The sequence below is a fragment of the Nilaparvata lugens genome, chromosome 10 (assembly GCF_014356525.2).
Source record: "Nilaparvata lugens isolate BPH chromosome 10, ASM1435652v1, whole genome shotgun sequence".
Taxonomy (NCBI): domain Eukaryota; kingdom Metazoa; phylum Arthropoda; class Insecta; order Hemiptera; family Delphacidae; genus Nilaparvata; species Nilaparvata lugens.
In genome coordinates this window covers 33559077-33573453 of record NC_052513.1, presented here as the reverse complement: position 1 = coordinate 33573453, position 14377 = coordinate 33559077, and the positions used below count along the sequence as shown (strand labels likewise).

At 36.1% G+C, this 14377-nt stretch overlaps 1 protein-coding gene across 1 annotated transcript in view; it reads right to left on the bottom strand.

Moving 5' to 3' along the window:
- The window catches only part of LOC111049546 (lissencephaly-1 homolog), a 43345-nt gene that overhangs the window by 4288 nt on the left and 24680 nt on the right, over positions 1 to 14377 (bottom strand). Inside the window, 7 exon segments of the mRNA XM_022335641.2 lie at positions 2015 to 2210; positions 4253 to 4408; positions 5009 to 5322; positions 7134 to 7266; positions 7268 to 7291; positions 9692 to 9838; positions 11874 to 12027. Coding sequence (XP_022191333.1) covers positions 2015 to 2210; positions 4253 to 4408; positions 5009 to 5322; positions 7134 to 7266; positions 7268 to 7291; positions 9692 to 9838; positions 11874 to 12027 — 1124 coding nt within the window.

Sequence of the window (14377 nt, the reverse complement as noted above, 5' to 3'; positions counted from 1 at the left end):
ACGAGGACAGTATCTGACCTAACCATAAAATGGCAACTCTCGTGAGAAAGAACTAATGTATCTTTTAGCCCTTGTTTTAATAGCTACATACTAAAACTACACTCATTTTGGATGAGTTTGTTTTATGTTACATGTGTCGACACTCCGGTCCGGAAAACCTCACCTGAACCTTTGTTTACTACCAGATTTACATAATATCACAAAGATAGTTCAGGGTCCATAGCACCACAGTCAATCGTCAGGGAGCATCATTGATGATGTTAAATGTTAACAGTTGTTTGAGTTAGTCTATGTCGGGTGTTGGGTGTCGCGTCTGCTCACATCAGACCAAAACTTGATCAATTCCAGCTCTGTTAGCGCAGTTTAGGAGCAAATAATCTGAGTTTTAGCACTAATCAATTACTTTTGATTATACATTACTACCCATCAAGAACTATAGTCAGTGGACTGTTAAAGGGGGGCCAGTTCCATAATGCAATAATACTTTTTGCTGAAAACTGTTTCCATGGCCACTAGCTCATTAGTTATTTCAATCGACTTCTTCAAAAACTTATACAGAATATTATAATACTATGTATTACATATTATTACTTGTCAATATGAAAATATAAATAATGGAAAAACAAAATTTTTTAAATGACACAATCGAGTAAAAAAGAAAATTTGTACTACTTTTGGCTTCACTGTTCAATTTTTCAATTAGTATTTCAGGATAGAAAAAATTAGCTCATTAGTCTTTACACTAGATTGCTATAGTATTGATCAATAGGAAAAAACTTTTGGTAGAGAGTACCTTACTAGAACATCTCACCCAAGGTCTATAAATACAGGTCATGACACTCGTGTTTCTTATGGAGCGGCCATTATGTGGGGTCTTTATGGCGGGACATTTGAAATATTCCAATCTGCTCATAACAAAATCATGCATTATGCTTTTTAAAAACAATATTCTGGTTCAGATAATATGTTAATTCAGGTTTTCGATTTTTCAGTAATGAAATTTCAATAATGAATGGTTCAATAATTCATTTTTTTATTATTAAAAATTATTGTTCTTATTCTTGTAACTTATGATTCATAAGGCATTGGGACAAAAGGCAAACCTCAAAAAGAGTATGAAGTTCCCAATCTGAAAATCAACAATTCAGTTCCTTGTTGGAATCTAAATAATAGATTATTCTGGGGGAAGAATTTATTTTAGAATTCAAAGCCAAGCAATAATCCTTGAACAATATAACAAAATAACACATCATGTGGTTCAATCTATAATGATAACAGCTGATAATTTTGAAAATTGGTGAACAAGAACCCCATAAAATGGCGATTTTGCTCGATTTTGATGAAATGGCGAATCACGGGATTGTGTCATGACCTGTATTTATAGAACTTGATCTCACCTAGCACCTAGCTTGAGTATACAATAATTCATGCCGTCAATGAGCCTTGAGACTGTTGGAGCCAAAACATATTAACCGTTTTTCAGTTGTTTTGTCAGGCACCAACACAATCAGCCAATCTGAGAGCTTCCTGCCCTGACGACTCAAAAAATGCCGTCTGAAAACGCTTGTAAATACGCTTAATATGGTCTGGCTATGCTCTCATACTTGAAGTGGGAGTGACAGTTCAACTAGCTCATCTGATAACACGGGAGTGACCAGGCTAAAAACTTTGATGTTCTAATGAAACTATTCCTACTCAGCCTTACTTTTCAATTGACGTGAATGTACAACCAATTTGTTAGAACTAAGGCTCTTGAACAAATTAAATTATCATTTATTTTTTCCTACTCAGCCCGGCGGAATGAGTATGCATAGTACCATTAGAACATATGGGAATAATATTTTCCCTAAACCAGAAACTTTCACTATGCGGGAAAGAAGCTAGTTTAGCTATTAAATAGTGAAATAGCTGGCTAGTAGCTAGTAAACTTGCCAAGTGTAATTTACCCTGACCAAAGGTAAAGAAGTAAATTTGTAAGCTTGTAATGTGTGGGTGGTTGTGTGGTTATACTTGCCTAGCGATGTGGTGAAGTGTGCATGGGCCTCGATGGTCTTCTGGTTGCGCTTGTTGCGTGTGTCCCACACTCGGATGGTCTTGTCGTCGCCGGCCGACACCACGTAGCGGCCTCCCGGGTGGAACACCACCCCGCGCACCCAGTTGTCGTGGCCCACCAGTGTGAACAGGCACAAGCCTGTGCTCACGTCCCACATCTAACACAACAAATGCCAATCAATCACATCAATGTCAATAAAGTAGATATGACAATTTAAAGGGAATTTAATGATCGGTATGGACAGGCATAGGCTGGTGCTCATATAATAATAATTATTATTATTTATTTCACTGTAATTCTACAAAGTTTACAAACATATAGCATACAGCATGATGCTAGAATACAAGTATGATAAAAAATAAAAGTTGTTAATATATAGGGCCTTCTCTCTAAATTGATGGATCAAATCAAATCAATTTATTGTCACAGACAAACACTTTACAATTTGTATCGGTCACACCAATATTACGAACTATATTAAAGATCATACATCACATAAGTAATTACCTAAAAATCTAGATAGACTCCATGTTAACTTTGAAATATTCATCTACACTATAAAAACATTTTTTTATAAAAAAATATTAATTCTTTGTTTAAATCCCTGAGCGTCAAACCTCGAATATTTGGTAGTAAATGGTTATAAAACTTTATTGAAAAGGCCTTAAAACATCTCATATGGCTGGATTTGTAAGAGCAGTACTCATTCCTTAGATTAGATTTATTCCTTGTGTTATAAGAATGAATGTTGTCATGAGTTGAGAATAGATGTAGGTTTGACTTTACAAAAGTAAATCGATCAATCGATGAACTAAAACGTATTGTTCAATATAGCTCTGTTCAAGTCAAAACATATTTGAAAGATGAAGAGTGGAATGAGCTCAATGATCATTAGATTTGACCCCTTTTGTACTACACTAGTTATTTCTAAAGCCTCCAAAATGAAAGATTGTGGGGAGTGCCTCAGATATGCGATATTTCAAATTGTCTAGTGTATGAACATAACCTAAAAGGCTCTGTTCAATTAGGGTTCAAAGGTAAAAAAAAGTTAGGTAGGTTAGTAATTGGTTTTTAAATGGTAATATGTTAATATTCTTTGAAATGTTTTGATAAATTTAGATAATAAACACACAAATAAATAAAATGGTTAACAAATTAAATACAATTATTATTGATATATTGATTGAAATAACGAAAAGTTAAAATACTCGCACTTTTGAGATATCGCACATATGAATGACACCCTTTATTGTGAATGCCATGCAATGTAGAAAGTCAAAATTCTCTTTATCCTGAAACTAGTGGTTATTTATGATTGCCAGATCTTCGAGTCTCCTATTTGTTTATTCCAATCTCCAACATTTTCATTGATTACATTTTATTACTTATCGGATGATTCAAGTAGTGCTACATTGAAAATGTTTATCCTACAAATAAGTAACTAATCTATTTATTTATTCTAATGGCTGTTATTGGCAGAGAGATCCTTCCGGACGTTCCGCCCCGCCTTAATACCCAATGTCACTTTCTATATACAGTACACTAAAACTCAGGTTTATAATAACTAATAATATTTAGGATACTTTAATACATTACTTGATAATTAATAATAGTAGAGTAAACTCTCGGTTCACCCACCATCGAGAAGAGCAAACCAGCACTTGCCACTACTTAGTGCTACCATAGAGAAACAATGGCATTAGTAGATATCCCATGGTATAGGACGTTTATGTCGCAACTCTTACCGTTATGTCAAGCCCATAGTTTATGTAATTCTTTCCCGTGCAGCTGTGTGACACTGGTAGTCTCTGATATTGTGCCGTTCATACACTCTCACCCCAACAAAACAATAAAATTCGACAATAATCAACAGTAATCGGCTTGAGATAAGAGTAAAAGTTGCGACATAAACGCCCTATACCATGGGATATCTACTTACGCTATTGTTTCTCTATGGTGCTACCTTGAGTGTTGTGTTCCCAATTTCAATTAGTAATCTAAAACATGTTTAATCTTCAATAATAAGATATTGTAAAGAAAAGAATTGGCTTAATATACATGTACGGATAGGAAATATACAAACGACGCATAATCACGTCTGAACTACTGAACTGATTATTGAAATTTTGCATATATAGATCCTTAATTTACCTATGAAGGTAATAGTTTAACAAATTAGCGGTTGTTGCGTTTGCGTACCTTGAGTGTCTTGTCCCTAGATCCGCTGACAAGGAAGGGTCCGTGGTGGGCGCCCTTCTTGTTGTCGGCGCCTGCCGCCTCGTTGATAGCCGAGTGCGCCGCCTCGGGGGCCCACGCCACACACTCCACCACGTGTTCGTGTGCGCGCAGCTCAGCCTAGGGCGCACAACAAAAAGGGCCGTCAATTAGTCAAGAAGCAGAAAGTAGAAAAAAAAGTGGTTATAAAAAGCTAGATATAGTAAAACTGATATTGTAAAAACTAGGTAATATTTATGGATGAGGAATAATGGTTAGCAAATTACCTGGGGTGGTATACAGAATGGTGCGTCAATCAAGATTGACAAAAGCCAAATAGAATAACTAAAGACGAAATGGTGGCGAAAAATAGTCAATAGGGTATAAATAACAAAATAGTAAATAGTAAAGGTTAATAGTAATTTACAATAGTAAATAGTCGAAATGGTGGCGAAAAATAGTCAATAGGGTATAAATAACAAAATAGTAAATAGTAATGGTTAATAGTAATTTACAACAGTAAATAGCCAATAATAAATAACAAATAGGGTGGTACACAAAATGGGATTACGACAATTAACTGAGTTTGAATTCAAACCAATTCCATTAGCTACTTTCGATCAGTCGGCAAATCGCTAACCACTTTAAATTCAGAAATTTGATCTCATCTAACCCAGGTTATGTTTGTGTCAACTGTCGACCACACGACTTCTGGTCACTCTTAGATCCGACCAATCTCACCTTGCACTCCCTTGTGGCGATTATCCAGACGCGCACCGTCTGATCATTGCTGCAGGTGGCGAGCAGGTGGCCATCGGGTGACACGCGCACCATGCGCACCCAGTCGCGGTGGCCGGCGATTGTCGCCACACAGTAGCCAGTCGCCACCTCCCACAGCTTCACGGTTCGGTCGCGTGACGCCGACACTATCATGTCGCCGGCCGGCACAAACGTCACGCTCGACACGTTGTGGTCGTGGCCGTGCATCGTCTTCATGCACTGGTAGCCCTGCTGGAAGTCCCACAGTTTCACTGACATGTCCGCGCTGCATGACACTAAAAAACACAAACACCTCTAGTTTCAAATTCATTGAACCATTATTTTATCAAGTTAATTCCCAATATCTTATTAGGAACAATAATAATCATTCAATAACTCTACATAGTTTCTAATCTGAGCTCCGCCTTGCCTTCTATTTCAAATGTATGCGTTTGAAATAGAGATACTTCCATGTTCTTCAAATGGTGTTACTTATAGTACCTAGAAAGTAAAACCACCAGGGCAAAAAGGAGTGCTTTAGTATTATGATTCAGGGTGTAAAGTAGGTACTGTGGAAAGTAGGTGGAGGGAAATTTTGTTTTTGCCGCTCTACCGGTAAAATCCAACAGAGAATCCAACAGAAGGGCGTTGATTGATTCTAGATAGTTTCACATCTAAGCTCCAACTTCCTATTTCCAATAGAGATGTTATTTAAATTGAGTTACTAACTTCTAGTCTCTAGGGAGTATAAAAACCACTAGGCCAAAAACTAGTGCTTTAATACCGGGTGTCCCACGTGCCCATTCATGCACCGAACTTTTTTAAATTTTACACAGTTTACAAAGTAGATTCTAAAAATATTCTGGGAAAATTTCAACTCCCTAACCTTTGTAGAAACAAAATGGCGGCATATTGAAAAACAATACTTTAAAAACATTAAAAAGGTGTTTTTGGTTTTATAAAATATTTTTATTGTTGTACTTTAGGGCAATATAACTTTTGAATAAAACAACTAGAACAAGGCCTAATAAAAAACCTTAAAAGTCCAAAATTAGTGAAATTGAAACCCATCCACAGCAATACACTGATAACAGTGCTTAAGAAATGATTCGTAAGCTCTTACAAAGAAACTCCGCGGTATCCGGAGAAGTTCCTCTTATATTGATCGTTTTAGTTCCACATCATTATTGAATTGATGGGTATAAACTTTCTCCTTCAAGTAACCTCATAAAAAGAAGTCACAAACGTTAAATCTGGTGATCGGGGTGGCCTATCTAAAAAATCACTTCCACGACCAATCCTTAACATGATTTGCGAAATGAGGTGGAGCACCATCTTGTTGGGAGATTGCTTGATCCATTTCTGGTACCATCAATACTACTGTAACGTAGTAAACAAAATAAGATAATAACTCATGAAAGTAGTGAGCGGATTGGTAAAATTTTCAATATGCCGGCATTTCGTTTCTACGAAGGTTAGGGAGCTAAAATTTTCCCAGAATATTTTCAGAACCTACTTTGTAAACTGTGTAATATTTAAAAAAAATCGGTGCAAGAATGGGCATGTAATATAAATTTAAACGTGTAAACTTCTTCGTGGGACACCCGGTATAAAAAATTTGTACTTTAAGTAGTAGATGGTTGTAGTAGTTCGTTTTTGCTCCCCTACCGCTAAACTTCAACGGCGTAATAACAGAGAGGCATTGATGGATTTCAAAACAAAAACCTATAATACCGAGCAGCTTGAGAGCATAATACCGAACACCTATTATGACGCATCTACATGTTGGCCCAGCCTGCAATGTGACCAGTGCCCAATGAAGACCAGCGTTGGCAAACCATCCATCCACACACTGGCGCTGGTCATCATTGGCCTTCATTGAGCCAACATGTGGATGCGGCATTATACCGATCATAATAGCGATCTTTTGTCTTTTTTCTTTAGGGCTACTTCTAATATAAATAAAAATATAAATCAGAGTACCCTTTTAAATAAAAAGAAGCATGTCGTGACGAAATAATAAAAAAGGGACGAAATAATAAAAGGTGAACCTGATCTTCTGATTGTGTTACTACATCTTACATGATCGTATTCTAGATGATCTTACCGAGCAGCTTCCCGGATTGGTCGAAGGCGATGTCTTGCACTGCGTCGGTGTGACCCTTAAGTGCTCGCTCGTATTCACCCGTCTCGTAGTCCCACACCTTGATGGTCGCGTCCTCGCTACACGACACTGCCAAAACTGAACACCGGGTGGAAGATCACCTGCCACAAACAAACCATAAAACATTAATCATCAAACATAATCATACAACATTCATTATGATGCTAAATAGCCAATCATTTGTGAGTCTTTATATGTGTTGTGTATCTGCCATACGCTAAATAAATAAATAAATTTATGAGTCTAAACATCATTGGGCGGCTTTCACTCAGAGCAACAAGCATTACTGAGCAACATTATTTCTGTGTTTTTCTATTTAATCTTCGCCGATATCACACACCTGAACAATGTGAAATTTTTGTCACCTTTGTATAAAGCATCATAGTTTGGCTCGTAAACCAGATCAACAAGCAACAATCAACAAAAGTAATCAACATAAGGCAACATTTTTGATAGAAAAAAGATTATTACGACAAAATATCGTGCCTGTTGCTTGTTTGGGTGTTGCTGGATGTTACTCTATCTCAAATCAAATCAATTTATTATTGAATAATAATTATATCGAAGTGAAAAGTGTAAATTTAAAGTATTGTGCTCACTATAACCTTAGGCCCGCCGCAAAGTAGACCCACGTTAATCCACGAAAAGCAGCCCATGCCGTCGGATGTTTTGCAAACCATTGCTATAGAATTATTCATAATCAATCAGCTGACAAGTGGATTATTCATTGCATGTATTATACAGATGTCTAGAGAAGCCTAGCACTGGTTTACAAAATATCCCACGTCGTGGGTTGCTTTTCGTGGATTAACGTGGGTCTACTTTGCGGTGGGCCTAAGTGTCCGGTTTCCCAATGTTTCCCATTAGGGAACTTAGGGCTATATACGGCGAGGTGGAACTACCCTTGGGTCTCCCCACCATTCAAAGTCATACGATAATAATAATATATAAGTTACAAATTTTTTTTTTTTTTTTTTTAATCACATTACTATTGCTATCTAGTCTTGAGACTAATGAGCAAATTTTATCAAACCTAATTTACTAATTGTATATAATATGGACTACAGTGAAACTCTCTTTAGAATTTCTTACTGCTACCTACTAATAATTATTATGTACATCTATTAACTGTACTACTTAAGCTAGATTTCACTCAATCACTGCTCTGCTTTTTCACTAGACACCACTTTCACTGCACACCAATTCAAATGGTTTCCTTCTTTTCAATCTCCGCACCAACCCTCCGTTGTCTAGCAGCTAGATTGCCGTTCTTCATGACTTTCTGCATACCTTTGAATCTCACAGGATACCATGTTGACTCCCAGGTCCCTATGGATGTCGCTGTTCCGCACATACCAGGGAGCATCAACGATGTTTCGGAGCACCTTGTTCTGGAATCTTTGTATGATGGTGACGTTGCTCTGTTTGGTGCAGCCCCATAGTGTATTCCATAGGTCCAAACAGGTTTGAAGATCTGCTTGTAGAGGAGCAATTTGTTTGGTATTGAAAGTGATGAGTTTCTTCCAATAAGCCAGTAGAATTTAAGTTACAAATGACTTTCATTTACAAAAGGTACCTATATAAGGGAACACCCTACAAGAATCTAGTGTGCGAGCCGCCAAGGGTATAAAAAGAGCAGCCAGGTCGGTGTTTTTAGCATTTACCTGCATGCAACACAAACACATTAAAGCATGGGAGTGAACAAAACGGTAGTGAATGCGGTCGTCATTCTGTACGATTTCATCAAAATGTTTTCATCATTGACAGATTAATGGCGACAATCAAAACCGAAAGCTAAACCGCAACCCACTTGTTCTATTCGCACCTTAAGGCTCAATTCACACTGGCGCTACTCAAGTCAAGCGCATTGTAAACTACTTTAGTCGCTTGTCATGATCATTGCCACCATTCAAGTTGCCAGTAGCCATTCGACTTATTCGAAATTGTAATAATTGTCGGCTTATTTTCATCCAGCTTTTTTGTTTTAACAGCCATTTTAATTTTTACAGACATGAACTGTTCATTCTCCTCTTATGTGTTTGATTTTGGCTTTCATCCAGCTTTTTTGTTTTAACAGCCATTTTAAATTTTACAGACATGAACTGTTCTTTCTCCTCTGATGTGTTTGATTTTGACTTTCCAGGATGTTTTTTTTCAAATTGTCTTTGTAATAACTGTATTTATAATTATTTTTCATGAGTTTCGATTTTGGCTTTCCAGGATGTTTTTTCAAATTGTCTATCAATCAATCAAACAACCAATAGTTGATTTATCCTTCAGAACAATATGCATACATGTAAGTCCATATCAACAAAATAAGTTAAAAGTGAAATAGCATTAATATTAAATAAGGAAGGTCCCTGAAAAGGACCTTAAAACCTGAGAGCAGGGCCCGAGTGCTAGGCCCCTTTGTAATAAAATTATTTGCCATATCCTAACTGCTATTGATATCTCCTAATTTGCTATTTCTAAAAGTACTTATGGAAACTACCATGACTGACCTTGGTGACGGGCGCCCTGTGTCCGGCCAGGCAGAACTTCTCTGGCGGCCTCGGAATCCACTCAGTCGGCGATCGTTTGGCGCGCGTTGGCGCACCCTCTATAAACTCCTTCTCAGCTTCTGACAGTTTTGACTCCAACTCCATAACCTAAACAAACAAATAACTAACATCAACAAAGGCACATAAACATCAATCAGCTCACTGCATTACAAAACTATATTTCTGTGTTGATGTAAAGGTGATGTGATAGATATTCATTTATTTATTAATTCATAAATACAATATCATTCAACTCATTATGGATGATTGGGGAAGGAAGAACAGGCTTGAAACGGTTCCTTTCCCAAATTTTGATAGAAACAGTCCAAAATCAGGTTATGTTTATGATATCCTTATAAATCATATCATATAGGGTATCCATATGAATGAAATATCAAGTCTTTCAAGATTACAAAATTATCTTTCTGTGTTGATGTAAAGATGATGTTATGGTAGATATCCATATAAAATGAAATATCAAGTCTAAAAGTCGTGTCCATTCATAAAATAATCTCAATGAGTAAAAAATATGAATATGAGAAGCTCCTAGAATGAAGAGATGATCCTATACAAAACAAACTATGGCTGAAAATAGCTCATAGACTTACAAAATGATGTCAAAGAGCACAGGAGATAATCACAATCAATAAACAAATGCTACTGGCAAAAGTCAAGTGTTAAATAATTCGGGAGAAGAGCAGTTTTGGACTAAGCCTGTAGCTCTCTCTCAGTCTTAGCTATATGATTTGTATTTGTATGTTAATATGTAAATTAATGAACGAATGAAGAAAAATATCATGGAATGTTAAGTCTAAAATAAGTCTTCAAATAGTTCCTTCTCATTGAATGGTGAATGTTTACAATGTTTACAAAGTGAGATATTTGTACGAAGAAAAAGAATGTTGAGTTTTTCGTTATTGACAAAAAATAAGGCAGATGACAGCTAAGATGATAGACTGCATTTGAAAACTTATAAAATATAACTTGGTTGAATAAAATAAGACACTTAATTTTTTTAGTTACAGATTTAGGTTGGACAGAGTACTTGGTTTCTTTAATTTAATTAATAAATTACGTTTTATGAATATTTTATTATACAGCACTTTCAAAAAAAGGGGGGGGGTCTATTCAGTAATTAGAGCTGATTGGACGAATGGATTTAGCATTGAAATTGTTTTTTCGACTTCAACAAGTGTTCCAAGTCCCTGAGGTCCCTGACGACGACCTATCAGACCATTTCTTAGAAAATTAGCATTCAATTATCCTTCATCCTATGTGTTCTAAAATTTTATGAACGGCCCTGAAATTATTCAGTAGGACAAACTTTGTTATCAACCAGCCCAAGCCAGGTCACAGATATTATAATTATTATTCTAGAAATTTAGGTAGAGTACTGATAAGATGAATTTAATTTCGTGACACCCAGTATATAACAAAGGAATGAACTAGATTCTTAACACAGTATTATTCTAAGGAGAATAAATTCTCAGAATGCATTATTATTGGGTCTATACATATTATCACTTAAGTACACAATTGAATATCTTCCAGTGAAGAATATAAATAGTTTACTGTATTTATCGTCAAATGAAAATACAATAGTCTATTATAAGCTACAAATAGGCATGTTTTATGCTAATTCGAATTATATAGAACACAAAGTCTAAGGACTCAACTAAGGAACAGGTAAATTCCTTGACAGCTAGAAATCAATTAATCACTTGGCTTGGTACAGTATTCAAATTTCAGTTTAATATCTACGGCCAGTTGCACGAAAATCCAATCGAATTCAACTGACGTTAACAGAAGCAATACCTCGAATACTTATAAACGAATAGGAGACGACAATATGTTGTTGACGTCATTTTACAAAAGTTGAATTCAACCGATGTACCGGGCACTTATCTTATAGGCTTGAACAAGTTGTAATAGTTTTTCAATAGATCATCAAGACAAGCATATAGTATACAAACATTTGTTAATCGCCCATTTGGACCTCACACCTCAAGGGTTTGTAATTGGGTCGACGAATCAGTAGTCGATCAGAGAAATTTTTACTAATAGATCAGTAATATGGTATACTTTTATTAAATACAATGTACAAATAATACAGATCAAATAGAATAAGGTTCTCGTGTCTCACCTTTTTCTGGAGCCTGATAACCGACGTCCATTTTTTCTCGAGAAGTCCGCCATATTTGCGCTCCACCTCTCCCGGCATGTCGGCATCCTTCTTCAGCCCCTCGAGGGCGTTCAAATATCCATTACTGCTCAAATAATCGGCCACTGCCTTATTTCTGCAACAAACAAATACAATAGTTGAATACATTTACAATTTGTTTTGCAATATCAAAGAAGTTGAAAAAGTTTAATAACTTCCAATAAATAAGAATAACAGTTGAATAAATTTACAATTTATTTTCCAATTTCAAAGATATTAAAACAGTTTTGAAAGATATCGAAACTAATAAAATCAAGTAGAATAAAGTTAATACCCATAAATTTAATCGAATATAAGATTTTAATGTCAATTTCCACATATCAGTATCAGACAGTCAATTTTCTTCCTCCCAATTATTCTTCTAACGATTAGTAATATTTTAAATGAATAAATACAAATACCTTTATAGTTAGTAATTTTGGCGAGAGCTACAACTTTTCCAACATTTCGAATCCACTCCCATCTATTATTGGCAAGTGAAGCAAAATATTCTACTAATATTTCTACAAATTGTAAAAAAGTATAATTTTTATAACTTGTGAAGACTCGTAGAATTTTAGGTGTCATTTACATGGGAAGATTCTCAAAATTAAGCACTCATCTCCTCACTATCAGCTGTAGCCGTTTCAGTTAATCTTGGTCTAGAATTATTTTAATCTATAGGAAAAATACATTCAACAATTTATCTTTCAAATCCTTTTAAATTTTCCAGAGCTGTTACTCTGTTGCGTTCCAAAGTCTCCCTGGCATAAATAGCATTCTTGGTTCAATTACGGAATTTTAGATTTTAAATTTTGTGAGGAGAGATAATATTTCTTCATCAAAAATAAATTGCACCAACCCTATATCTCAATGAACTTCCTGCATACTTTCTCATTGGAAGAATCATATTTTTTGATAAATTGAATCTCTTGAAAAGATACTTTCCAGAATTTTTTTTTTAAATCCATAATCATTCATATCATTCGAAACTGGGGAAGTTAGCACTAATGTCAGTCACTCATAGCACAGTAGTCCGTCAGCTTAGAATCTTATCATTCATCTCATCCGAAACTGGAGAAGAAATCATATTTTTTGATAAATTGAATCTCTTGAAAAGATACTTTCCAGAATTTTTTTTTAAATCCATAATCATTCATCTCATCCGAAACTGGGGAAGTTAGCACTAATGTCAGTCACTCATAGCACAGTAGTCCGTCAGCTTAGAATCTTATCATTCATCTCATCCGAAACTGGAGAAGAAATCATATTTTTTGATAAATTGAATCTCTTGAAAAGATACTTTCCAGAATTTTTTTTTTAAATCCATAATCATTCATCTCATCCGAAACTGGAGAAGAAATCATATTTTTTGATAAATTGAATCTCTTGAAAAGATACTTTCCAGAAAACGTTTCTAAATCCATAATCATTCATCTCATCCGAAACTGGAGAAGAAATCATATTTTTTGATAAATTGAATCTCTTGAAAAGATACTTTCCAGAAAACGTTTCTAAATCCATAATCATTCATCTCATCCGAAACTGGGGAAGTTAGCACTAATGTCAGTCACTCATAGCACAGTAGTCCGTCGATGCTTAAAATCTTATCATTCATCTCATCCATTTATTATTATAATTACAAATCATACAGACCATGACTGGGAGAGAGCAACAGGGTCAGCTCAAATCTGTTCTCTTTTATAAAAATAATCTCAGTACCATTTTACTATAATAATCTCAACAAAATCATTATAATAAGAAACCCAAATATTGTCTAAAAACCAACAGCCTCATCAAGTCCCCATCCTGGATGAAAAATGGATTCAACCATTACCCCAACATCAATTCAACCCTCATTATAAGTCACCAATTTAGGTTGGCTGTGAATGACGTCAGAGACCGCCCACTAAAAACGCGTCCCAGTTTCCTCTCCCTAAACCAACCTTCCAGCATTGACATGTGTGTCTCCCCGGCTTTTTAGCCGGTCCAAGCAGAGTGGCGTCCAATGAGACTCACTTCCAACTGTCAGCATGCCCTTTGCATAACATCAATGCTTCTCATTTACCCAACGCTGACATGTTTGGAGTGGATTTCATTTCAAATAAATGTATACATATACTGTACATACAAATTTCACATATATACACAGTGGCGTCAGTCTCCCGGGGTAGTCGCCGCGACTGGAGGAGGAGGTGAAGAGGAGAGGTTGAAAGAGGAGGTAGTGAAGGAGGAAAAGTGGAGGAGATGGTGTAGGTGTAGGAGAAGGAAGATGAGGAAGAGGTGGAGAATGATGAGACGGAGGTGGAGGAGCTGGAGAAGGAGGAGGAAGATGAGGATAAGGAGGAGATGGTGGCGGAGGAGGATGAGGAGGTTGAATAGGAGTAAGTAGAGGAGAAGAATAAGGGTGAAGAGGAGGCATGACGACCACTCAAAATCAATAGGAA